Consider the following 27,904-nt stretch of genomic DNA (forward strand, 5'->3'; position numbering starts at 1 on the left):
AAACAGCACCCAATTGTACAATACAAACTCCTTGGCATCAGGGCTCCTTGCTAAGACGTGGAGAACCAAATTTATTCTACCTCGTGGACGTTTCTCGCACCATGCCCTCTGTCCTGTGGCCACCATTCTGTTCCCAGCCAGCATCCGCTGAGTCCTGAACTACCACAGCAGCCTCCTCAGTCATCTGCCCGCACCTCTGTCGACCTGGTTCCCGCGTCCCACTCTTCGCCCGAACCACGCTCCGGCCCAAACACCAGGACCCACTGTTAGCATCTTTAGCGTTCCCGTGGCCGAAGCACGGCCCCACTGCCTTCGCTAGTAATCGCGCGGTTCTTCACTCGGGAACGCTCCTTTTCGACTTGTCTCCTACTGAGAACTTGAGGCGCGTCCCGGTTCCGCTCTCCTCGTCGGATCAGGCGCCGCTCGCCCGGCATGACCTCCCGTATCCCTTTGTCAACTTTTCGCTGGTGTCTGTCTTCGTCATGCTGACCAGAACGGAACCAAATCCGCACGTGAAGATCAGCGTGTTGGGGGGTCACCTGCCTGGGGAACCGTGACCACCAGGCGAGTCCCTGGGAAATGTAGTTTCGACACCGAACCCTCTCTGGCCCGGGCTCGGGGCGGAGGGCGGGGGGCTACCTGCGCAGGCGCGCAACGTCACTTTCTCCGCCCCGCGCGGAGGCCGGCGCTTGCTGCCGATATGCCTTCTGGGAAGTGGAGTCTGCGAAGCAGGAGCGCGGCAGCTCTCGGACCGGTGAGAATCCGGCGGAGCAGGTCCCTCGGCAACGCGCAAGCGCAGTTCCGACTCCGACTGCAGCCCAGCTCATTGTGTTCTGCCTGCGATGTGGCGGTGTGGATCTCACCGCTGGCAGAGGCTCCTCGAAGGGCAACCCAGCGGTGACTAGGCACGGTGGCCAAAGCCGTATCGGGAGAGCGGGAGCAGCCTTGGGGTGGTGGAGCTGGTGGGAAGGGCGGCTGAAAACCGAGTCGGTCTGGGTAGTGGTCCGTTCTGAAGGGCGCTGATCTGACGCCCCAAACTTCCCTGGATGTATGGCCAAGGTTAGATTCCAAAGACAAAAAGGCCAAGTGTGGGCTCGGGTTTAGGGTCCGAATCCGCGGGTGCATGTGGAGAAAGATACGGTCAGGGTCACTGGCTTGTGATTTGGAACCAACTCCGGTAATCCCGTTTACGCTCGGTGGTAGATGCTCCTGGTGTGGTTCAGCTCCCTGTATCTGGAACTCGCTGAGGCCGGGTCTGCAGCGGCGCAACCACTGCAGCAGCTCCCCAAGGGACTTAGCTGAGAGGCAGAGGGCCGGTGGGTGGGTTGTACGATTAAAATAAGTTGCGTCCAACACCCCCACCCGACCCCCACAGATACACTGCTTCTCGCCCACCTTTTCTCTCCAGGTCACCCAAACCGGGTCCCAGAGAAGGAGGCCTGAGGCTAGAGAACAGCATAGCCTGAGAGACGTCTCGACAGTGAAGATGCAGCCTTCTTAGCTTCTTTTTTTGAGGAGAAAGAAGACGACCCTCCTTCCCTACTTCCTCTACTCCCCTCCCAGGATTAGGCAGGTGTCCAGGCAGGAGTCACACGTTTCTTGAGATCTCTCAGCATAATTTAAGGGCAAAAGGCCAGAGGGTGTGTAAAAAGTGTGAAATCGGGCTGGAGGATGCTTTTTTCAAGGAAAAGTCAAGATACAGAAGGAAAGGTACTGAGAATTTGACTCATATTGTTAGGGGGAAATTGATGGGGGGGTGGGAGTAGCAGCAAGATGAGCTATTCCCTTTACAGTGGAGGCCAGCAGAAATATCCCCGAAGAGGAGAGAGGATTGGGAGCAAACAGGGACTAAGAATTCACTGTTTGGGGTATTAGCGGATTCCCAGGGTGTGAATGCTCAAAGCCCTCCTTTGGACTGCTGTGTGATATCTTTTGACCCAGTCCTCTCCTCATGAACAGTAGAAGGTGTTTCCAGCCTGAGGATTTCCACTCTGCTTGTCTCTAAAAAGGCTCATCAGAGAAGAAGGAATGGCAGTCAGGTGCCTGCCCGCCATGGTCCGGGTGAGTGAGGGTTCACTGTGGGCTTCCCCCTCTAAATGGCCTTAGATTTGAATGTAATGGTTGAAGAGGGTGGGCATGTTTCTCTCCTCACCAGAAGCTTTTCTCCCAGTCCATCTCACTCAGGAGCCTGACCCACTTGCTTCCTTTCCCATGCTTTCTACCCCGCTTGCTGGGTTCATTCTGGTGGTTGTCAGAGCTCAGGAACTTGCTAAAGGTCATATAAAAGACACAACTGGACATGAAACCCAGATTGGTCCAGAGTGGAAACCTGCGCTCTTTCCACTAGCAACTAAAATTAAGGGTCTAAAGTGATAAAGGCAATGCCTAACACAGTGACAGAAGAGTGAAATTGGAATGCTTTTTTAGGAAGGTAGGATTTACTGGACACTTTTTTTCCAACGGAGAAGGTAATGGCACCCCACTCCAGAACTCTTGCCTGAAAAATCCCATGGAGGAGCCTGGTAGGCTGCAGTCCATGGGGTCTCTAAGAGTCGGACGCGACTGAGCGACTTCACTTTCACTTTTCACTTTCATGCATTAGAGAAGGAAATGGCAACCCACTCCAGTGTTCTTGCCTGGAGAATCCCAGGGACAGGGGAGCCTGGTGGGCTGCTGTCTATGGAGTCGCACAGAGTCAGACACGACTGAAGCGACTTAGCAACAGTAGCAGTTTTTTTCCAATGATATTTGGTTTTTTACTTCAGAGGAATGTTGGTTACCAGTGAAGTCTTTCAAATGGTATGTTTTCAATTTCAATAAATTATTAAAAAACTTTCAGCAGTGCTAGCTTTTTTAGAATAAGGATATGGACTCCACTTTGAAGGAGACAGCATTCATTTGAGTGTATAAATTCTGATGAATTTGGTGAATTTGTTCTAATTCATTCACATGTAAACCTGTCCAGGGAAGGAATCTGTGGCAGAAGTCACTGGAAGAGTTGAGCCGCTGACTGAAAGTACTGTGTCAACCCAGTCCCAGCTTATTGGTTGTTCAGCCTTCTCCTTGATTTCTAGCTTGTCCTTTAGAGCCCATCTCAAGCACCGGTTTTCCTTTGAAACCTTTCTTCACGGTGCCAGTCCACTGTGATATTTCCCTTCCCTGGACTTTTCCTCAAATTCATTTTTGGTGTCACACAATTGTCTTGGGTTTACAGGCTGCTATACTTTTGGTTGCCTTTCAAAAAACCTGTGTTAGGGGTGTAAAATGTGCCAAATATTATGTCCCGTGCCTGGGATACAAAGGTGAACAATGGTCTTGACAGATTGGTTCATGGATTCAGTCAAACAAGTGTTCCTTGGTTCAGCCTGCTTTGTGCAAGGCTCTGGGTACAGGTAACAGAGACCCAATTCAGACTAAGTAAAAGCAGGCCTTTATTGGAAGGATACTGGGTATCACCCAAAGTCAAGGCGAAAATGCAGCTGTACTTCAGCTCTGCAGGGAAGGTCTAGAATAATCTGAGAGTCCTTTTTCTTGGACCCTTCGCTTTCTTCTCTGGACCTCCACTTAACTCTTCTTTCTCAGTGCGCACTAGCTCCCTTGGCCTCTTGTTCAGAGTTTCCACAGAAGGGTTGAGTTGTGATCAGAGGGAATAAGGTCACATTGTTCAGAAGGACTGTTTCATGGGAATGGTATGTGTGTATTGAGGGTGAGCAGGTGAACAGCTGAAGAAAAACAGGAGTTGCTGAGTAATACATATATAATGGGTGCTGGGTACATGGGCCATGCTCTAGAAGACATGATGGCAAGACAAGGAGAAGTAGAAATGGTCCGTAGCTTCTTGGAGTTAACAGTCCAGTGGGGGAAATAGAAAGTAAACCAGAACTCAGTAAAGTGAGGCAGTGCTTGAATGACCCTGCATAGATGATATGGGAACAGTTGAGGAGGGGTGCTGAAGATGTAATACTGAAGCCAAGACCTGGTATGATTGGTCATAGTGATGGGGATACAGGCAGGGCTGTGGCAGTTTGATGGAGATGGGAGAAAATGTTTTGGACAAAATGAGCAGCTACTTTTCTTCAGAGTGGGAAACAAAGTCTGATAAAAGCTCGACCCTTAGAGACCCTGAGGAAATGCTTCCCCTCTCACAGAAAACCAGCTCCCTCTGTGCTAACAGTCCCGCAGGTCTCAGCCAGCTCCTGGCTGAAGCCTTTCCCAGAGAGCCACATAAGGGAGAAGCCCCCAGTCAACGGGAATGGGTTTGCCCTTACAGGAATCAGTGACCTTCAAGGATGTGGCCGTGCTTTTCACCCAGGACGAGTGGGCGCAGCTGAGTCCGGCCCAGAGGGCCCTGTACAGGGATGTCATGCTCGAGAACTACAGCAACCTGGTGTCCCTGGGTAAGTGGGAGCCTCTGGAGGCTCATCTTCAAATGGGAGGTTTCTTGGGAATCCTTGAACTGGTTCCATACAGCAGCTTGGATTGGGAGTGAGCTGTTCTAAGGATGTTATGTCTGTGCCTCTCCTTTGTGTCCTGGGCACAGGGCTCTTTGGAGTCTAAGTGCAGATGTCTCAAAGGCGACTAGAAGTCAAATCCTCCCTCCCTTCTAGCAGGGAGAAGGACAGGAACAGATTGGCTTTGTCACCCCTGAACCTTCTTTTCCTCCTCCTGGGAACTCTCCTCTACCCTGGGCCCCTATCATGTCACCTTTTCCAGGAAGTTCCAGGTCTCATTCTTGCAGTGATTTTATCTCTGGTATGAACAAATATGGCCCCCCCTTTTTTTTTTCCCTCAAAAACAGGACTCTTAGGACCCAAACCAGATATGTTTTCCCAGTTGGGAGAAGGGGAAGAGTGGATGCCAGAGGACTCCTTGGGAGGCTTCTGTCTTGGTAAGCATCCTGCATGTGGGAGGCATTGGGAGCGACTCAGCATGTGCACCGGGCCTGTGGATTGAGAAACCAGCACCTTTCCCTTCACATTCACCTAAAGGCTTTGTGCCACATTTGTCCCCATGTGCGTTTGGCACTCCTTTCTTGTGGCAGTTTGTGCCTCTCGGACCATCCTTTCTGTGAGTTTCCTTCTTTCTCTGTTTGGCATAGATGGGCAGCTCTGTGCCACGCACTGTGCTTGTGTGTCCTGTTGTTCCCTGAGCACCTGAGCATGCAGTCTCTGCTCAGATTCCTCCAGTGAGGAGGGAGAGCACTGGGTTACACAGAACTGTGCAGCTTCCGGCCCTCAGGGCCAGTCACTGTGCCCACTGAGGCAGCTCTTCCAGACAGACATGGCAGATTTCTTCCACCACCTCCATGTTTGTTCATCCACCTGTACCTACACCCAGCATTGTACTATTCTCCACCTTCTGCTGATGCTGCGCTGGGCTGTAAGTACCACACAAGCATAGCCAGATTTATTGCATGTTTTGTTTTGCTCATACCCAGCAAAGTGCTTGGCACCTAGTAAGGGCCAAAGACTTGTTGCCTAGGGATACAGAGACCACGCTAGTTTAGTAGCTGTTACTTGTTTTGAGGAACCCATTGGATCTGGCAGCTCAAGAGCAGGAGCAGGGGTGCCTCTCCCCAAATCCGGGAATACTCTAGAGAGCTATTGCATTATCCAAGACATTACAACATTTTCACTTTCTGCCAGCATTTTGCCAACTGCGAAATATTTTTAAAAACCTTTTGTTATTGATTTTTCACAGAAGCCCAATGAAGTAGGGAGGACTTTGTATCCTACAGTAAATAACTTTACCTAGAATGTCTAGGATCTAATCTGTTACAGAATTTAAATGTCTGAACTCCAAAACTCAGTTATCAAAATCTTTTAACTTGCCTCAGTAGTGTTCTGAGTTTGTATGTTTATTACAGCCAAACTAAGGCATTTTTAGTATTTCACTCTGTATTATACAAGCAGTGTTATAACAAAAAAAGATGGGGTGGGAATTAAAAGAAATGAATCCACTGTCCCAGTACTCTGGCATAATAACATCATTTATTCTTTTTATTCTTGCATTATTCATCATTGACACAAATTCTTTATTGTACTTCTGTGGGGCAATTATGAGATTGAAGAGGACTTTTATGCCTAGAAGGGATTTTAGAGTCAGGTGTGAGTAATGACATGAAAATCCAGGGGATCATAATTCAGCCCTTCCCAGGTGCATTTCACAAACCTCTGCTCCAGCACCTCTTGTTTCTGAATGTCCTCAACACCGCAAACCATGAGCTGATTCATGAAGGATGTTTAGTGGTCAGCCAGTCAGACACGGAAAGAAATCTTGTTTTAGATCTCCTAATATGGTTTTGGGGTTTGTTTGTTTGTTTTTTGCACCATGAGGCTTGTGGGATTCTAGTTCCCTGACCAGGGATCAAACCCAGGCTCCCGGCAGTGGAAGGGCAGAGACCTTGGACCACTGGACCACCAGAGAATTACCCCAATAAAGTTCCTTCAATTTCTTGTTAAAGTTATATTTTTGTTTTTTAATATAACCTCTTTCCTTTTGTTTTTCAACTGCAAATTGCTGCTATAAGAAAGTGGTAGTCATTTCCAAATATTTATTCCCCTCATGTCACTCTCCAGTTCTTATTCTTCTTATTCAATGAATCATTTTTAGTTTTAGGTTTTCTTCTTTCTGTTTCACTTCTTAATTACTGGCTAGAACTTAAAAGACCATATAGAACAATGATAATAGGTTTATCTATGACTTTTCTGTTGTTGCATCAGTCACTCTTGGTTTAGACAGATACTTAATTTTCTTCATAGTAAGAAAAAGTCCTTCTGGTAGCTTTCCTTTAAAATTTTTCTCTTCCCTGGGCTTTGAGCTAGTACACACAGGGAGCTGACTTTTGAGCCCTTGTGGATCAGCACCTTGCTGGGTGATCTCTGGAGATGTGTTAGCTGCCCCATTTCAACCTTAACAACCTGTAAGGCAAAGATGATTAACTCTACTTAAAGAAAAACAAGCTTCTGTGTGGTTACCTAATTTCAACATATGCAAGGCAAGATGTGGGTTAAACCAGCATGCTGCTCAAACTGTGTCATTTTCCACCCTTCTCCAAAATAGCTTTACTTATACAGAAATTGTTCGCTTAGTAAACCTGAAGAAAACTGCCTCATCCCTTAATTTAAGTAGTTTGCTAGTAACTTTTTACATTTTTTCCTTATTTATTAATCTGTTTATATCTTTTGTTTCTTTTTGTTATATCAATTGCACATTTTGCCCTTTTTTTGAGCTATAAAATGTATTCATTTACCTTTTTGAGCTATAAAATGTATTACCTTTTTTTGAGCTATAAAATGTATTCATTTACAACTGTGCATGGTATTCATCTATAATTTTAACATTTTATATTATATCCTCTTTCTCATTTTTATCTGCATTTTTTTCTCTAAAATTTGTTGAGACATTTTGTAGAGAATTAGCTCTTATTTCTCTTTCATTCTATTATTTTATTTTAACACTTAGCATTATCATTTCCTTTTTTTTTTTTTAACTTCAGACAGATGTATTTTGATACTGTAATCCTGTCTACAGAACAGAACATGTACTATTTTGAACAGCCTGAAAAATAGGTAAACAGCCCCCACACTGCATGAAAATAAAAGTTGCTCAGTCATGTCCAACTGTTTGCGACCCTATAGTCCATGGAATTCTCCAGGCCAGAACACTGGAGTGGGTAGCCTTACCCTTCTCCAGGGGATCTTCCCAACCCAGGGATCAAGCCCAGGTCTCCCACATTGTGGACAGATTCTTTACCAGCTGAGCCACAAGGAAAGCCCAAAAATACTGGTGTATTTTGAACAGTCTGAAGAATAGGCAAACAGCCCCCATACTCCATGGTCCAGCTTAAGAAACAGAACACAGCTGCACCTGTGAAGTTTGATATGTCCATCCTCATCGAATCTTCCTCCTTTCATACCAGAGAGCCCCTAGCTTGAATTTTACATTAGCTCCAGTGCTGGCTCTTCATGCCCTTCACCATATTTATCCATCCATGCATGCATGCCAAGTCACTTCAGTTGTGTCCAGCTCTTTGTGAAACCATGGACTGTAGCCCACCAGGCTCCTCTGTCCATGGTATTCTCCAGGCAAGAATACTGGAGTGGGTTGCCACTTCATACTCCAGGGGATCAAACCCGACCCAGGGATCGAACCTGCATCTCTTGTGTTTCCTGCGTTGGCAGGAGGATTCTTTACCACTGGCGCCACCCGGGAAGCCTACATTTATCCATAGCTCTGAGCAATGTTGTTTAGCTTTACATGCTTTAAAGCTTGATGTATATGTATTGTACTATAGATACCTTTCCACAGCTTGATTTTTTTTTTTAAACTTTTTGGCCAAGCCATATCGTATGGGGATCTTAGTTCTCCCACCAGGGCTCAAACCCGAGCCACCTGCATTGGAAGGTCAAAGTCTTAACCACTGGAAGTCTCACAGCTTGCATTTTAAAAATCCTTGTTGAGATGTGTAGCTTTAGTCATTTTTAACTGCACTTGATACTTCTTCAATGGCTATACCTTAATCTGTTTTGTTGACAGACTGTAGGTTGTTTCCAGACTTTTTGCTGCTTTTTTAATACTGCTGACTGGATATTCTTGTATATGCTTCCTTAAATATTTGGGCCTTGTTTGGGAGTTTCTTTAGGTGTATTCATAGGTGTAGAAATACTGGGTTTAAGAGTATATACTTTTTCAGCTGTACTAGATGGTTCCAGACTGCTGATTAAATTAATTGGTCCTAATTATACTAATAGTTGATGCAAGTTCCTCTTGCTTGCCAGAGTAACAGGAACTTGCCAAACTTCCTGAGAAATGTTATCTCATTGTGATTTTAATTGGCGCTTCCTTGTTTCCTAGTGGAATTGAACATCTTTTCATTTGTTGATTATTTGTGTTCTGTGAAATATTCGTATTCTTCCTCCACTTTTCTTTTACAGTTTATCTTATTTGCTTGTAGGAGATATTCAGGAATCTAATACTTTATCAGTTAATATGTGTGCCAGTCTATAGCTTATCTTTTCTCTTTCTTTATTGGCTGAAGTTCTTAATCAGTCTTAGTCTTAATGATCTTTATTTTACTGTTTTCTGTGTCCTTTTAAAATGATCCTTTCTATCCTTATATCCATGAGAGAAAGACTTGATCATGTTTGCTCTTGTATTTCAGCTCACCAGGTCCCATTATGTATTTGTTGAATCAAAGCGTAATTGTTTTCTAGTAATATTTACTTTTGTCTTTTTTTCCTTGTATGCTGCTGCTGCTGCTAAGTCGTTTCAGTCGTGTCCGACTCTGTGTAACCCCATAGACAGGAGCCCACCAGGCTCCTCTGTCCCTGGGATTCTCCAGGCAAGAACACTGGAGTGGGTTGCCATTTTCTTCTCCAGTGCATGAAAGTGAAAAGTGAAAGTGAAGTCACTCAGTTGTGTCCGACTCTTAGCGACCCCATGGACCACAGCCTACCAGGCTCCTCTGTCCATGGGATTTTCCAGGCAAGAGTACTGGAGTGGGTTGTCATTTCCTTCTCCATTTTTTCCCTGTATAAATCTTATCGAAGTTTCCCTTTTTTAATAAATTTAATAAATACATTTTTAACTTTATTGATACTTTCTATTTTATCTTTATTTCATTAAATAGTGCTCTTCATTAGTTCTTTCCTTTGACTTTTTTGGAGTGTGTTCTTTTTCTTTATTTTCAGTATTAAATTTCATCACAATAATACATTTAGTTTAATGAAATTACAGTATGCGTTATGAAAACTGATGGCCTCTTGTCCCTGTTTATCCCCATTCTCTCCTCTTTAGAAATAACCATTTTCTCTCCTTTCAGCAGATTATTTGGTATATTTGCTTCCGTGTCTTCAAGGAATGTGTTTATATTGCTACCTATTGACCTCAGTTTTAGGTATTATTTACTGAATTCCTCCTCTAAAAAGTGAGGACTAAACTCACTTCCCCAACTGTTCATCTTATTACCTTTTCCATTCCCTGTCTTCCCAGTATAGTATATTTTTGGTCAGAGAAATAGTCAGTGTTTACATTCTGAAGCGCTATTCACAGCTGACCCATGTAGTAATTGTGACTTTTGCCTTTGCTTTCCTAAGCAGTCTTTCATGGGGTTCATTTAGTTTAATTTAATCTCGGACCTTGCCTCATTGTCTGCATCTCTTCTCAAGAAGTTTAGATTGGCAGTCATCCTAACAATTTCATTTTCCTGGAAAATTTCTTTTGGAGCAGTCTGACCTGCTCTGTTCTCGCAGGGCCTTAGCTATCATCCTCCTACAAATCCCATCTTTCCTGGCCCACATGTCCCACGTCATCCTTTTTCTTGGCTTCTTTCTTGCTTTTGTGGCACATATCTTCCAGTACCTTCCAAAGAAAGGATGCATGGGAATAAGTTTTTGCTAACCTAGCATCTGTCAATGTCTTTTTTTCTCCCATACCAGTGGTAGAATTCAGCAGTGGATGTCTTTTTTTCTTCAGAATTCTGAAGACATTGCTCTAGTATTTTGTAGTCCTCAGTCTGATATTGAGAAATCCAAAATCATTCAGGTTCTTCATCGTTTGTGATCCTTTTTTCCTCTCTGAAAGCTTGCAGGATCTCCTCATTTACTCCAGTGTTTCTCAGTGATGGACCCTGTTATGGTGCTATGCTTGGATCCATTAAGCACTGGTGAGCCTTCCACCTGAATTTCTGCCTTGCGGATCTAGGACGTTTTCTTCTAGTATTTTTTAATTTCCACCTTAAGCTTTCTCTATTTGCTCTTGATGGTATGCCTGATACTTCCTGGACTGGTCTTGTAATTTTAACGTTTTACTAAAATTTCCATCTTTATGCATTTTTTTGTTCTACTTTTTGACAGGTTTCTTCCGTTTTGACAGGTGTCTTTTTGACAGGTGCCTTCCATTTCATCTGTCGCGATTTTTAAAATGTTTTAAGCAGTCTTTCCCTGTCATTTGTCCATTGCCTAAAAATAGTTGGTTCATTTTCTCCCCTGGTTTTCCAGTTGTTTATGGTGGGAATTCTCTGTTGAGGTTTCAAATTCTGCCATCGTTTTTAATTTCCAAGAACTCTTGTGTTATTTGTAAGCTCTTATTCACATTTTACAATTAAAATATTTTACCTCTAAATATAATGATTTTCAAAAACACTTTCATCTCCCTTTATAGGCACTGTGTTCTCAGATTTTCTCTTTGATTGCTTAAAAACCTCTTTTTAAGAGGTTTTCCTCAGTTGGGAGAGAGAAGCTCTCTTTTTTCTCTAAGTTGGAGAAGACCTGGGGGCAATAAAGTCTTCCTAAACTGACCTTGGGCTTCCCTCGGGGCTCAGACAGTAAAGAATCTGCCTCAATGCAGGAGACCTGGGTTCGATCCCCAGGTCGGGAAGATCTCCTGGAGAAGGGAGTGGCAACCTACTCCAGTATTCTTTCCTGGAGAATTCCATGGACAGAGAAGCCTGATGGGCTATAGTCCACAGGGCTGCAAAGAGCTGGACTCGACTGAAGCACCTAACACACACAAACTGACCAGTACTCCTTATTTTACCCACTGCCACTCTCAGATGTACCTGATGGCGCCAGGTCTTGAAACTTCTGATGATTTGGAGGAAACTGGGTCAGTTTCTGGGCCCTCTCTGGGTGTGACCTCTTGACTACGTTGTATAGGGTTTGGATCATACTACTTGCATGCTTTGCTTGATACCCTCAAGTTACATATTAATTGTTTAAAACCATACTTTGTTTTTTTAATTTGGGTCAATGCAGCTATGGGTATTGCTCCTAATTCAGCCCCCATGAAGTGACCTGGGCCCCAGTGAGAACTGACTTGAGGATCCAGTCTTTCCCCATATCAGTTCATCTTCAGTGTGCCAGAACCAGAGTGTGTTTGACCCCTTGTTGATATACAATTAGATGAGTGTTTTCCTGTAACACAAAACATTAAAAAGCCAATTTTCTCATATATATATAGGTGATAAGTTTTTATGATCACAATCAAGGAAAGGCTTTAATAGACATAGCTGTCTAATAGCTGCTACAAAGGAAAGTTAACAATTGTTTTTATTGAACCAGATGATGATTATTATTACTATTTATAAATATTATATGTATAATTATTTTATAATTATTATTATTTTTGAAAGCTGCTCCCAGATTTTTTAAAGTAGGCTTTTGTTGAAGTAGTTCTAACACAGGAAAATACATAAATTATAAGCATAATTTTTACAATATAAATACTATAAAAAGTATAAGTATAACCAGCACCTATATCAAGAAATAGAATGTTACTTGAATACCAGAAACCCCCTCCCATCCTCTCTGTTTCTTTTGTCCTGAAGATGATTACTACCCTGACCATAGCTTTGCTTTGACTGTTTTAAAACGTTTAATAAATGGAATCAAACATTTCTACTCTTCTGTGTCTGGCTTCTTCCCTTCCATGGTGTATGTTTGAGATTCATCCGCGTTGTCATGTGCAGCAGTAGCTGGTTGGTTCTCACTGAAGTGTGATACTTCACTGCGTAACCTACCACATTTGTACATTTACCTTTGTTTTCTTTCCAGCTTGGAGCTATCAGTAGTGCTGAAACTATTATGAACATTCTTGTACATCTTCTAGAGAACGTACATTGTACATTTCTCTTGGGCAAGTGCTTGAGTATGCAAGTTTAATATACTTAAACCAAACAGTTTAAGTGGTTATACCAGTTTACACTCTAGCCAGCAGGATATGAGGGTTCCATATCCTCTTATATACTTAGTATTGTCAATAAATATTTTCACCCTTCTAGAAGATGTATGTGGAGAAGGCGATGGCACCTCACTCCAGTACTCTCACCTGGAAAATCCCATGGACGGAGGAGCCTGGTGGGCTGTAGTCCACGGTCGCTAAGAGTCAGACACGACTAAGCGACTTCACTTTCACTTTTCCTTTCATGCATTGGAGAAGGAAATGGCAACCCACTCCAGTGTTCTTGAGTGGAGAATCCCAGGGACGGGGGAGCCTGGTGGGCTGCCATCTATGGGGTCGCACAGAGTCGGACATGACTGAGGTGACTTAGCAGCAGTAGCAGCAGCAGAAGATGTATGGAGTATCTCATTGTATCTCAACTTATGACTGAAGTTGATCATCTTTTAACTTTTTTATTAATCATTTAATATTCTCTTTTGTAAAATTTCTATAAGTCTTTCCCTTATTTTCTATTTAGTTGGCTAATCTTTCCTCATTGATATATTGTAGGGTTGCATATTTGGGGTTTGCTTCTTTGTTATATAGGTATATTATAAATATTATTTCACATCTGAAATAATGGTGTTACTTGATAAACCAAAGTTCTAAATTTTTAGGATAATCCAATTAATCAGGGTATTCTCCCCTTACAGTAAATGTGTTTTGTGTTCTACTAAAGACATTTAAAGTCATGGAGATCGTCTGTGTTTTCCTCTATGGAAGATTTATTTTCCTTATTTTCCATATAGGTATGCAGTTGACCCAGGACCGTTTACTGAAAAGACTATTTTCCCCCATTGTATGCAGTGTGCCTACCTTTGTCATACATAGGGGGACAACATGTGCACAGGTCTGATGCTGGGTGTGTAATCCGTCCCATTGGCCTATTTGTATCAGACTGTACTTCCTTAAATGATGAGAAGAATTCACTAGTAAGCCATCTGCTTGGAAATTTCTTTATGAGAGTTTTTTTATGTGTTTTGTTTTTGGCCGCGCTGGGTTTTCACTGCTGTACATGGGCTTTCTCTAGTTGTGGCCAGTGGGGACTATTCTTCATTGTGGTGCCTGCGCCTCTCATTGCAGTGGTCTCTCTTGTGGCTCTTAGGCTCTAGAGCACAGGCTCAGCAGTTGTGGTACATGGGCTTACTTGATTGAAGGCATATGGGATTTTCTTAGACCAAGATCAAACCTGTATACCCTGCGTTGGCTGGAGGATTGTTAACCACTGGACTACCAGGAAAGCCCCTGTGAGGTTTTAAATTGAAGATTCAATTTATTTATTAGATATAGGACCGTTAAGATTTTCTGTTTGTGTGTGTGTCTGTTTTGGTATAGTATACCTTCCTAGAACTTAGTCTTTTAATTTATTGGCATAAAGTTTACTCATTATGTTATTATCTTATAAATCTCTTTAGAATCTGTTTGATGTCACCTTTATCATTATTTTGTTAAATTTATTTATTTTTAATTGGAGGATAATAAATAAATAAAATTTATTTATTTTAATTGGAGGTTTACATTGATGTGTTGGTTTCTGCAATATAGCAGCATGAATCAGCCGTAGGTATACATATGTCCCCTCCCTCTTGAACTTCCCTCCCACCTCCCACCCCATCCCACCCCTCTAGGTTGTCACAGAACACCTAGTTGAGCCCCCTTCGTCATACAGCAAATTCCCACCAGCTATCTATTTTACATATGGGAATGTTTATGTTTTAATGCTGCTCTCTCAGTTTGTCCCACCCTCTCCTTCCCACACTGGGTCAAGTCTGTTCTCTCTGTCTGTGTCCGTATTGCTATATCATTCTTGATAGTGGTAATATGTGCCTTCTTTCTTTCTCCATTAGTCTTGATAGAGATCTTTTGATTTTTAATTAAGTTATTGATTTCTGTTATTTTTGTTATTCCTTTCTCTTTTGTATTTAATATTCTATTTTTCTGATTTCTTGAGATTGATAATTGATATAGATAGATAGATAGATATACATTTCTTTCTAACCATGCTGTAGCTGCATTTTGTTATGTTTCATATTTCTGTTACCATTTAGTTTACAATATTTTCAAGTTGTGTTGTGATTTCTTCTTTATCAGTTATTTTAAAATGTATGGACTAGTTTTAAAATATCTGTGGATTTTCTAACTACCTTTTTGGTATTTTGCTATTTATTTCTGGTGTAACTCCACTGAGTTCAGAGTACACATTCTGAATGATCTGTGTCCTGTGAAATGTGTTTATCCTACTTTGGTGGTGGTGGTTTAATCACTTAAGTTGTGTCTGACTCCTGCGAGCCCATGGACTGTGACCCACTAGGTTCCTCTGTCCATGGGATTTCCCACGCGAGAATACTGGAGTGGATTGCCATTTCCTTCTCCATTTTGGTTAATGTTATGTATGGACTTAAATATATATATTCTCTCATTGTTGGGTATTCCGAATATTCAGTATATCATTTAGGTCAAGTTTATCTTATAGCTCAGATCACCCCTATTCTTAATGGTTTGATTATCGAGTTTTGGAGAATGGTGTGCAAACATCTATCATTGTTAAGATTTCTTTTTTCCTTTTGTTGTCCCAATTTTTACTTTATACATTTTGAAGTTATGTTACATGAAAATATAGATTTGTTATATATTCCTAGATAATTGAACAAACCTTTAGTCAATGTGAACAATTTAAAAGTCTGTTTTCTCTAATTAAATGAGATTTGTCTGATAGTAGTATAGGTACACCAGCTTACTTGTGGTTAGTGCTTGCTTGATACATCCTTTTCTATTCTTTCTTTTTATTTCTGGGTCTATATCTCTGGTAATACTCTCATGAGTGGCTTATAGTTGGATTTTATTTTTTTTAAATGCAGTCTCATAACCTTAGTTTTTAATAGGATAATTTAGACCAGTTGCTAATATATATATATACATATATATATATATATATATATATATATATATATATATGTATATATATATATATAGTATTGGCTGTCTGCTATTTTATTATTTATTTTCAATTTTACTCACTAGCTTTAAATCTCTTTTTTTGTCTTCTATCTTGCCTTCTCTTGAATCAACTATTTTTATTGTTCTATATTCCCCCATAAGAGCTTGTATCTTCTTTAACTGTCTTTTATTTCTAAGTCTAGTAAATAAAACCAGGTTATTACTATCCAAAATAAGTAATTCCCAGGCAATGCTAATAACTTGAAACAATGCTATTTTTTTTTCATCTTTTGTGTTAACTTTTCTTATGTATTTTAATTATGTATATATGTTCAACCTCTCAAAACATTTCTAGTATTATTTTGTGCAATAATATTTTTTAAATGATTTTGTTTATTTATTTTTATTTTGACTGTGCTGGGTCTTCCTTGTTGCGTAGGCTTTTCTCTAGTTGCAGGGAGTGGGGGCTGCTCTTTAGTTGTGGTGCATAGGCTCTTCTGGGCTTCCCTGGTGGCTCAGAAGGTAGAGAATCCACCTGCAATGAGGGAGACCTGGGTTCGATCCCTGGGTTGGGAAGATCCCCTGGAGGAGGGCATGGCAACTCACTCCAGTATTCTTGCCTGGAGAATCCCCATGGACAGAGGAGCCTGGCGGGCTGCAGTCCATGGGGTCACAAAGAGTCAGACACCACTGAGCGACTAAGCACAGCACACACTCCTCTCTTCTGTTATGTCCGATAATATACTGTTAAATCCATCTATTGGGTTCTTTATTTCATTTATTATATTCTTCAGTTCTAGAATTTTCACTTGATTCTTTGGTTCTAGTTCACTGTTGAAATTCTCATTCTTATCTGTTTTATTGAACATAGTATTCACACTTATTTTTAAACCCCATGTCTGATAACTTTGGTATCTGAGTTCTGAGGATCTTTGTCTAATATTTGCTTTTTATCTTGAATAATTTCGTAGTACTCCTGGTACTTTAAGACTGAATCCTAGACATTATGTATGAAGGAATGAATAGGCTCTGGATGATGTTATTTTCCCTCCAGAGAAAGCTTGCCTTCCCTCTGTTAGACAGCAGGAGTGAAAGCAAACCTTCCTAATCCATCAGGGACTCTTTAGCTGGAGATTGGGTTGAATGTTCAAGAAGCCCTTGCTACTGAGTTGTAGCCCTCCAGGAGTCCCAGCTGAGAGCTTTATATGTTTACTGTGACCACCACTCACCCCACCCCAAGAAGGTCCTGAACTCCAGTTTTTGGCTCAACGGTACTATAAGACTATAGAGAATTCTGAATTTCTACTTAGCTTAGTTTCTTACCTTGAGAAACTTAAGAATTCATCAAATTCTGTGAGGAAAAAAACTGGATCACCTTTCTGCATTTCTGTTCCCTCTCAAATGTTAGACTATCACTTTGGTCTCAAGTTATATCTGATGACTTTAGACAGATTCTTTTTTCTATGCAGATTTTTTCAGTTATTTTTTGCAATAATATTGGTCTGCCACAGGGCCACTCTATCAGGTCCAGAAGCAAAAGTCAGTTCTTAAGATTTTGAGATTTGGCAAAACAGGTGTTTAAACATTCTTTCTTTTGAGTGAAGATATGTTATTCTAAGCTCACAAGGATTTTAGCCTTGAAGTGCACCTGTTTAACTTTCTTTTCCAGATAAGTACAAGGAGATGATGATGATGATAATGATTATAGCTCTTAATAGATTTTCTGGAGGGAGTAGGAGAAAAAAGTGTTGAGGGAGGCTTGTTCTTGATAGGCTTTCACAGGAATCTTTGCATCATCTATGTTAATATCAAGTGCTTATCATTGCATTTCTTGGTACAAAGTCTTAAATAAACAAAAGACAGACGTTCACAAATATGTACCAGAAACTAATGTGCATTCAGAATTCTGCTTGTTAATATCAGGCTACCATGAGACCAAGTGAGAATGCTGTTGAGTAAGTGTGGAGTTTGTTTGTGGGGAGAGGAATCATCTTACCAGACAACTCATGAGACCATGACCCATATCCCAGTAGCAGAGTCCCATTTCTAATGACTAGTACAGTCCTTTCCCCAAATTCAGGGCCTTGCCTCCAAGACATACTGGATGTATCCTGGCAGATTTTCTGCTTTGTTCCTAATTTCCTGTGCTCACATATATATCATCATGGTACATTTTCCTCATATCAATGTCACATTCATATAGGTTTGAAGACATTGCTTCCTTACCAGTAGCGTGCATGTGTGTGAAGTCACTTCAATTCATGTCCGACTCTTTGCAACCCTATGGACTGCAGCCCACCAGGCTTCTCTGTCCATGGGATTCCCCAGGCAAGAATACTGGAGTGGGTTGCCATTTCCTCCTCCAGGGAGTCTTCCCGACCCAGGGACTGAACCACTGTCACTTCTATCTCCTGCACTGGCAGGCGGGTTCTTTACCACTATTGCCACCGGGAAGCCCTTACCACAGCAGAAAGTCCTAACTTGATTAGTAGATATCAGTGTTTCACAGCCTGACTTTCTGTTTTCCATCTGAATGCTGAAATGAGTTTACAAAACATAAATGCTGGTTTTAGTAGTTACTCTGAAAGCTGAACTTTTTTTCTACCAGATGTTGACCTCTAGTTGCAGTGGTTTCTTAAGGCCACATCTAGGTTATTTTAAAGCCCATATCACTAAAATAGATAAGATGCATGTTTTTTTTTTTTTTTCCTTATCTGTTAGTATATTGCAGTCTGTATAGGTTTTTTGAGACTTTAAAATTCAGGTAACTTCTCTGTAATCACAAAGAAAATAAATATTTTACTCAGGCCTATGATTTCTGAATGCCATCTCCAAATTTTCCTGCTTCATACATAGTATATTTGATCAACCCAGTCCTGCCATGTCTTCTATCCACCTCTTCTCCCCTTTTTCTATATTCATTTCAAGAAGTCTTCAAAATTGCAACTTCTTTGTTAGCATTATAAACAAGGTCATGTTCTTATCCCCACTAGATGTTTTACTATGATAAAACAGACATGTTTATTTTTAATGTCTTTCAGACTGGGTGATTACACCTACGAATAAGAAATCTATTCTCAAGGCAGATATTCCTGAAGGAGAATTGGGTCAGTGGATGATAAAGGAAAGATTCACTAGAGATAGTTGCTGGAAATATGATGACCTGTTGGAATGGCAGCATGGAGGCCAGGAGATAAACTTGGAGCAAGTGGTGCTTGCTCATGAGAAAACATTGTCTGTGGTTGGCGACCAGAAATGTGATGAATCTGGGAAACCCGGCACCATGAACTCATCTTTTGTTCAAAGTCAGGGATTTCAATCTAGCAAAAAAGCCTTTGAGTGTAGTGAGTGTGGAAAAGTCTTCACTAAGAGTTCAACCCTCAATAAACATCAGAAGATTCATAGTGAAAAACTTAATGCAAATCAGAAAATTGTTATTAAAGAGAAGCGATATGAATGTAGAGAATGTGGGAAGGCCTTTCACCAGAGCACACACCTCATCCATCACCAAAGAATTCACACTGGTGAGAAGCCATATGAATGTAAAGAATGTGGCAAGGCCTTCTCAGTGAGCTCCTCACTTACTTATCATCAGAAAATTCATACTGGAGAGAAACCTTTTGAATGCAACTTATGTGGAAAAGCTTTTATCCGAAACATACACCTTGCCCACCATCACAGAATACATACTGGAGAGAAACCTTTTAAATGTAATATATGTGACAAAGCCTTTGTGTGTAGGGCACATCTTACCAAACACCAGAATATTCATAGTGGAGAGAAACCCTATAAATGTAATGAATGTGGCAAAGCCTTCAATCAGAGTACAAGTTTTCTTCAGCATCAGAGAATTCACACTGGAGAGAAGCCTTTTGAATGTAATGAATGTGGAAAGGCCTTCAGGGTGAACTCTTCCCTTACTGAACATCAAAGGATTCATACCGGGGAGAAACCTTATAAATGTAATGAATGTGGGAAAGCGTTCAGGGATAATTCATCCTTCGCTCGACATCGGAAAATCCATACTGGGGAGAAACCTTACAGATGTGGTTTGTGTGAGAAAGCCTTCAGGGACCAATCAGCCCTAGCCCAACATCAGAGAATTCATACTGGGGAGAAGCCTTACACATGTAATATATGTGAGAAAGCCTTCAGCGACCATTCAGCCCTCACTCAGCATAAGAGAATTCATACTAGAGAAAAACCTTACAAATGTAAAATCTGTGGGAAAGCCTTTATCCGAAGTACACACCTGACTCAACATCAGAGGATTCACACAGGAGAGAAACCTTATAAATGTAATAAATGTGGGAAAGCTTTTAACCAGACTGCAAACCTCATTCAGCATCAGAGACATCATATAGGAGAAAAGTGACATGGAAGAGCCTTGAGACTGAGTGTATTAATTATTGAATGCAGGAGAATAACCATGAAAGCTTACTTGAAGATAGTCATTTTTTTACTGAGAGTCAAGGTTCACACTAGTTTGGGTTTTGAGACCTTAAGAATGGCAAATACTCTTCATACTTCAGGAAGTATCTTGGTTGAATAGCAGTGATATTTAATTAGTCTGAATTACCAAGTATCAGAACCAGAATGGACCTTCATTAACAACATGGAAATTAGTTCGCCATTAAGAAAAATTATGAAATTGTAAAAATTAAGGTGAGAAGCAAAGGAACAAAAAAGAAAATGGTCTATAAGCATTTTACTTTACTTGTAGGAGGATTTCTGCCTTTAATGGAACCTTTGTTTTCCTCACCCCTTACTGCTGACACCAGTGTAAAGAAAGTACAGTTATCTATGCATTGGCCCAGGAGTTAAATTATGCTTCCTGCCTTCTGCTTCAAACCACTTTTTGTCAGATTTCCCTGGTTCCTATGTCCACTGGCTTCTTACTTGTATTCTCCTCCTGGGATAATTCATTTGAACAGTGTGTCCTTTTTTGATTTAGCAACTCCTAATTGGTAGCATCACGTCAATTACTACCACCCAGTTTGCTCTTGAGGACTGGTGACTTGACCTCATACACAGCCCATGATTCTGGATATTGCACTAAACCCAGCTTTCAGAACACGGGACCCCTGTCTGGAAGGCAGAGGTTGATCTAAATTCCTGAGTTACCCAGTTCCTCTGGGCTTCAGCTTGACTCTCACCCTTGGATAATCCCTAAATTAGGGACATAGTCTATGCAGACATTTCCTTGCAATTGTTCTGCATTGTAGTACTCGACACATGGCAGTCAGGGACATGCTCAACTTTGGGTGTGATGATTCTAAAACCTCTATGTTCTGGGCCACCTCTGCTTCTGTGACTTGCCATTTCATGATGTGCAACTGATGAGGTTAGAGCCTCAGGCGGGTTGTCAGAATGCTCTTAACCACCCTTTCCCTTGGCTGGGCAGTCCTCTGTGTGCACTGCATTAGAGTATATTTGTTGCTCCCAGAATATTGAACTGCTGGATCCTGTTCCTTGCCTTCCTGTTGTCTACTTTTCTGAAGGTATCAACTCTGTTCACGGAAGATGGAGAGAGCTTTGAATTTCTGATTTTGCATTTAAAAGTTGCCATTTCCTCTCCACCATCTGGGTATTCTACCATTTAAAGATTACCCCATTCTGACAGTACTGAGCAGCATGTTGAGTAATTCCATGGAGTGATCAGCAGTAATTCCATGGAGTGACATTCTGTGGCAGGGGCGCTCCCAGAAGTTGGAGTGATACTCTAGTCCTGCAGGTACAGTTCCCTCACTATCTTTAATTCTTTAGTGCTGTCAGTAGAAATCACAGATAAAATAACATCCATGTGCCTTCAAATACAGCCCCTCATGGCACCTCCCCTTCCCCATCACAAAGAATGAGGAGCCCACACTACTGCAGGCGGGAGCATGCTAAGGCATGAAGGTGGGAGAGCAAGTCAGCTGTCATCTGGGAAGCAGTGTGGCAGGTTCCTGGTCTGTGAAAGTGCTCTCCATCAAGCTGGTGACCTGCCAGCCCCCATGAAAGCTGTACCTCAGCTCCAAGTTATAGGAGAGGATATTCTTTGTGATGGTGGAATCAGGACTTCAGGTTGAACATAGACTTGGAAGCTTCCAGTAGCTTAAAGTCCCAAGTTCTCTAAATTCAGCTACCACCTAATAAAGGCCGCGTACTTGGGTTGCTATCTCCTGTTAGGTGATCAACAACTCATCCTTTCTCCCCGGATGACCTGCAGGTGAAGTGGCATTTCAAGAGGTTGCTTGGAACCCATCATGCCCTGGGTCCATACATGTTCATCTGTAGCTTCTCAGGGCTGGCAACCCCAGATCCAACAATAAACTTGGAAAACTGCTCACTGCTGCAGAGATCTGCTTTCAGTACTATCCCTGTGTCCCACTGGTCCTGTTACCTCCTTACCTTGAATCCCTCACAAGAAACACATTTCTCAGCTGAGTTCTTCCTTTTTTTTTTAATAAGAGCCGTTGCCCCTTGGTGTTTGCTTGCCTTTGGGCTAAGGTTCCTGCTGCCACTCATCCCAGCGACAGCTGCAGCAGCTGTCCTACCAGCATTAGTGCAGTCTGATGGCCCTCCATCCAATGACAGTCCATTTTCCCTGAGACCGCTCCTGTTAGGCTTGGGTCTTCATGAAATTAGACCTCTGAGATGACTGGTCACTCCCTTGTCTGGGAAGGCAAAAATAAATCGGCCTATTAAAAATGCCTGAGCCGACTTGGATGTATTCATACTTCATCTGACCTAACTATTAGCAGTGACTTTATTCTGCCACATTATTAACACCTTATGTATGACCTTCTCAACTAAGGGAGCCAAAAGTTGCCTGGGTGCTATTTTGTACTTTTAAAATCTGAAGTAGTCTGACTCTGCACACCAGCAGTCTGGCCTTTGGCTTAACCCCAAAAGTGCATTTTTGAGAACTCTTACTTAGAGTCCCTCAGCCACCTTCGCTTCTGCCAGCCAGTCTGCATGGCGTTAGAAAAGAGTTGAGCAGTTACTGACAGGGACTTTTCTTTACCCAAGCCTCCTAGATGGAGCAGTTCATTCTGCAACTCACTTTTCTAGTTTTGCTGATAGACACTGTGACAGAAGATGAGGATCACTGGGACCCTCCATCCTCAGCACATCCAGCCCATCCCTCACTACCCCCTGGTGGCACAAACACTTCCCAGCACACCCACGTCTATACCATCTCAAAATAATGAGTCTGAACATGCGGCAGAGGAAGTGCTGAGCCAGTGTACCCATCCCGTTCACCTGGACTCTAGGAAAAGGACACAGAAGCAGACCTAGAACCCATCTCCCATACCAGTGCTTTCCTAGGGCACTTTGGAGTTGCCCAGTAATTTTGGAATTGTCCTTGGAAGTACCAATTCTACTCTGGCTGGGGAAGGGTTTGAGTAGAGAATTAGCTTGTAGACTCTTTGTTATATTCTTCGATGTCTCCAGGCTTCCATGAATAGCTACTGAAAGTGCCAGCTCCTGAGGGAAAAATAATTTTTCCAAGTTTCCCCACCAAGTTCTCTCATCAGGACTTCCTCATCGCCAGCTGATTCATTTTGCACCTGAGTTCTCCCTGGTAAGTTTGCCTAGCTTAGAGAGCAGCACCTCATCAAGATGTTGCCTTTCTCCATATTCAATGACTGCACTTAAAATGGCACCTTGACCTTGCAGCAGACTAGGGCTTCCAGCCACAGAGTCTTGGAACAAATAGCCCTAAACTGCATGCATGTCTTTGGTTGAGAAAATAACCATGTTTAGTTCCCACATATGAATGTAATCTAAGAGTGCACAGCCTGTAGCTGTCCTAATTCTTTTTTACCCTCTTTGTACTTTGCTCTACCCGCCCATGTTGGATTAGCCACCAGGACAATCTGGAAATAACCAGTCCTACCTGCTTTATCCTGCAATGGGAAGGTGCCCACCTCAACTCCTGCTAAATATATTTTGGATCCTATTTTTACTTTCGATATTTTTATATCAATTTGTGAAGGGAAGAAAAATACAAGGCTCTACTATTTCCATCACTCAAGGACATCTCCATTGTGCTCATGATGGTTCTCTGCCCATGTTGGGGTTTGGTTGTATGGACATGTCCCTCCTCGTTCTTTGTCTTACCCTGTACACCACACATCACTATCCTCAGAAAAAAAAAAAAAGTTTCTGTAAGAATTACTAATCTATGTGTCTTTCTGAAAATAAGTGAGAAAAGTATACAGTGTTTAAGATGTGCAAACTGCCTGGTGATCTAATTAGATATCACTAAGAGTGGGTGTTCATTGGAAGGACTGATGCTGAGGCTGAAACTCCAATACTTTGGCCACCTCATGCGAAGAGTTGACTCATTGGATAAGACCCTGATGCTGGGAGGGATTGGGGGCAGGAGGAGAAGGGGACAACAGAGGATGAGATGGCTGGATGGCATAACCGACTCGATGCACAAGAGTTTAGGTGAACTCCGGGAGTTGTTGATGGACAGGGAGGCCTGGCATGCTGCGATTCATGGGGTCACAAAGAGACATGACTGAGCGACTGAACTGAATTGAACTGAAGAGTGGCTAGAAATGGTGCTTCCAAGTGTGTTTACCTGTTTATGGCCAATGTGGTCCTAACTCCCCGCGCTGACTATCTAAACCTACCTGACCCCAGAAAGCATAGTGCGCAGGCTGTGGAATATCAAGAGCTGTGTCGTCAGTGGCTGGGGGTAACAGTTAACATTTGAGGGCATACCTGGTGCCAGGTACTATTGTAAGCATTCCCACTTAATCCTCACAGTTATGTGAGACCATTTCTACCATCCCCATCTGAAGGTTAAAGAGAGGATTAGAGACTTGTCAGAAGTCACAGAACTGGTAAAGGGTGAATCAGAGAATTGACCCAGGCTGCGTATTGCACTGGGTCACTTCCTTTATGGTACGTTCTAGGCCACCCTAGAGAGCCACTTGGCTTTAAATGTCAGGGAGAGGCTGATGTGGGTGTAGATGAGAGGCAGTGTGGCGTGACAGCATGGCCTTAGGACATGTCATGAGGGCAGCCTGTGATAACGATTCCCTCATGAGGGAATGCTGGTGGCCAGAAAACCAGAAAAGAGAAGATAGTCATTCATTTAATAATGTCTGCCAAGCATAGTGTACAGTGGTTATACATGCATAGTTTCCACTTTCATGAACCTTAAATAGTGAAGATGGGTATTATAAAAGGAAATATTAATACTTAGCAAGTAATTATAGTATGTGGAATGAGTAAATAAAGATAGTGTGAAAAAGAGTCAGGGGCCCAGCTTTAGATTGCATGGTTGCAGCAGACCTCAGTGAGGAATTACTTTATGACAAGAGCCACAAAAGGAATGAAGTTTGAGTGTGCTAGATAGAGTGAACATATGAGAAAAATGGGAAAGAAAGCTCAGAGGTAGGAACTATCATGGTCTGGTTGTGTGCATGCTAAGTCGCTTCTGTAGTGTCCACCCGTTTGCAACCTTATAAACTGTAGCCTGCCAGGCTTCTCTGTCTGTGGGATTCTCCAGGCAAGAATACTGGAGTGGGTTGCCATGCCCTTCTCCAGGGGATCTTCTGACCAAGTGATCAAACCTGCATCTCTTACATCTTCTGTATTGGCAGGCAAATTTTTTACCACTAGGGCCACCTGGGAAGCCCATCATGGGCTGGTTAGGAACCTTTAAAAAGGTGTGGGTGGAGCCAGAGTTGGGAACCATGTGAACAAGATGAGGTTGTAGGGGAAGAGGCAAGACCTCGATAGCCTGACCAGCCTGTGCGATGACCTTTGGCACTTTAACACAAAGGAAGATACTGCCAGTTTTTAGGTGTTACATGTCAAATTTCTAAGTTACAGGTAGTTGCCACTGATATATAAAGTTTATCGGAGCATAAAAATTGTGATTTTATTTTTTTCCCAACTTTTTTCCCTTGTGTGAATAGGAAATTCTAAAGTTAGAAAAACTGTTTAACCACCTAAAGTTCAACTGTTAATTTATTTCGGCAACATACCTTACTTAACCAAAGTACAGGGTCACACTCTGACACAACTCTGATTATTACCTGATGTTATTTTACCATTTTTAGCCATCCTGATACAAAAAATAAAGGAGTTATAAATATTTTCAGGCAGTCCTATACCAGATTCCTCCTGGTAAGTTTCCCCCGGCTCCTGGCAGTCTTTGTGGTGGGCTCCAGTCCATCTCCCATTCCAGCCACCAGTGACGTGACGTGTCCATCCTACAGATCCAACCACGGTCACAGCTGCTCAAAAGCAAGGCCTTCAAGGCCCTTCACAACCAGATCCATGTAGCCTGTCCAGCCTCATCTGTCACCTTACCCTGCCAAAATGAAACTGCTAGTAGCTCTTGGCACTCCAGATTGATTTATCATTGTCTCTTTGTCTAGCTCCCCAACAAGTCTGTGAGCTTATGTTAAGAACTTGGCCCAGCATCCAACTCAAGTTGAGCACATAGTAGGATGAGCAGATGTGTGTTAAATTAGGAAACAGGTGATCTAACTATTTCCAAGAATAATTTGCTGAGGCCTGTAGGGGATATGTGGAGAAGGAAATGGCAAGCCACTCCAGTGTTCTTGCCTGGAGAATCCCAGGGACCGGGGAGCCTGGTGGGCTGCCGTCTCTGGGGTCACACAGAGTCAGACACGACTGAAATGACTTACCAGCAGCAGCAGCAGTAGGGGATATGAAGAGCTGACTCATTGGAAAAGACCCTGATGCTGGGAAAAATTGAAGGCGAAAGGAGAAGGGGATGACAGAGGATGAGAAGTTTGGATGGCATCACCGACTCAATGGACATGAGTTTGAGTAAACTCTGGTAGTTGGTGATGGACAGGAAGGCTTGGCGTGCCGCAGTCCATGGGGTCACTAAGTTGGACGTGACTGAGCGACTGAACTGAACTGAACTGATGTGTCCTTCCAGAGATAGTCTGTACATATACAACCGACAACTTTCTATAACACAGGTGCTAGATATGTTGTCCTGCATTTTGCTTTTATTTAGCAACATATCTCAAAGATCTTTCCATTACGACTCTTTCCAATAGCTGCAAAATATTCCATTGCATGTGATAAGAGCACATTGAAGTATGGGGAAGTCAGGAATTAACTCGAATTTGATGCTAACTAAAATGATGATCTTTTTCTTTTATCTAATTTGTTTCACTTTTTCTATTCATATTCAGTACTCCCATTTCATTTAGTTTTTGTTTTCCAGTTTCTCCATCTCTTCTTTTTTTTTTTTTAATGTTCTTTAAGGCTTGAGAAAGAATATAAAAAAAAGAATATAGAAATTGTATGTGTAATATATATATTTTAGAAAACATGAACTTTTCCCTAACAAATAGTTTGATGACATTTTGATTCCACTTGTTTGACTTAGTATAAATAGAATGCTAGATTTCTAATTTAAAAAATAGATATGCAACGAAGGTTTTCTGTAATGCAGGGAACTATAGTCAATATCTTGTAATAACCTATAATGGAAAATAATTTGAAAAATAATATATGTGTATTTGTATAACTGAATCACCTTGCTGTGTACCTGAAACATTGTAAGGCAACTATACTTCAATAAAATATATATATATTAAGAAAAAAGACAGGGTATAAAATGGTCTGTTAAAAAAAAGCACCCAACAGAACCTGGTATACTTTCCCAGTGAAGTTCCTCCTTTTGTTAAGTTGATATATAAGCCTTTATCTCTGAGTTTAGCAAGTTACTCATTACTGAGAGCTCCTCAGGCACATGCAAATAAACCTTGTACTTTCTCCTATTAAAAAGAAAAACAGCATGTTTGTGGTCTATCAGACATACATTGTACATCTGCTTAAATTATTAAAGAAAGAGAAATGCTGCAATTAATGTTCTTGGTTATGTGCATTGGCAAGTATTTTTGGTGGAAAAACTCCCTGAAGTGGATTGTTAGGTCCAAAGGGTGCCTGCAGTTTTTAACTTAGCCAAGCAGTGGCATCTAGCCCTCCTTGGAGGCTGTACTGTGTGTCCACAGGCATGGGAGGTGGGGGCCCCACAGCTTGCCAGCACAGAACAGTAGCTAACTCCTTGATCTTTGCCAGTCTGAGCAAAAGGGTTTCTCCAGATGGGTTTTTGTTCCAATTTGATTGAAATATAATCTGAGATATAATCAGTTTACAGCATTGTGTAAGTTTAAGGTGTACAATGTAATGATTCGATGTACATATATATTCAAAATGTTTACCACAATAAGGTTAGTTAACACAGCCT

At 41.9% G+C, this 27,904-nt stretch overlaps 1 protein-coding gene across 14 annotated transcripts in view; it reads left to right on the plus strand.

Annotated features, from left to right (window-relative positions):
* ZNF454 (zinc finger protein 454) overlaps positions 1 to 27,187 on the plus strand; it is a 54,491-nt gene extending 27,304 nt beyond the window's left edge. For 8 of the 14 annotated variants that reach the window (XM_070373469.1, XM_070373468.1, XM_070373471.1 and 5 more), the window contains 6 exons: positions 138 to 1,059; positions 1,409 to 1,710; positions 1,960 to 2,061; positions 4,271 to 4,397; positions 4,799 to 4,888; positions 18,699 to 27,186. In XM_070373469.1, coding sequence (XP_070229570.1) covers positions 2,029 to 2,061; positions 4,271 to 4,397; positions 4,799 to 4,888; positions 18,699 to 20,032 — 1,584 coding nt within the window. In that variant the 5' untranslated portion in view covers positions 138 to 1,059; positions 1,409 to 1,710; positions 1,960 to 2,028 and the 3' untranslated portion in view covers positions 20,033 to 27,186. Of the gene's footprint in view, positions 1 to 6; positions 1,060 to 1,408; positions 1,711 to 1,959; positions 2,062 to 4,270; positions 4,398 to 4,798; positions 4,889 to 18,698 lie in introns of those variants that run through there. The other 6 variants (XM_070373470.1, XM_070373466.1, XM_070373464.1 and 3 more) reach the window with 6 other exon arrangements.
* The last annotated feature ends 717 nt before the right edge of the window (positions 27,188 to 27,904 follow it).

The sequence above is a fragment of the Bos mutus genome, chromosome 7 (genome assembly GCF_027580195.1).
Source record: "Bos mutus isolate GX-2022 chromosome 7, NWIPB_WYAK_1.1, whole genome shotgun sequence".
NCBI classification, from domain to species: domain Eukaryota; kingdom Metazoa; phylum Chordata; class Mammalia; order Artiodactyla; family Bovidae; genus Bos; species Bos mutus.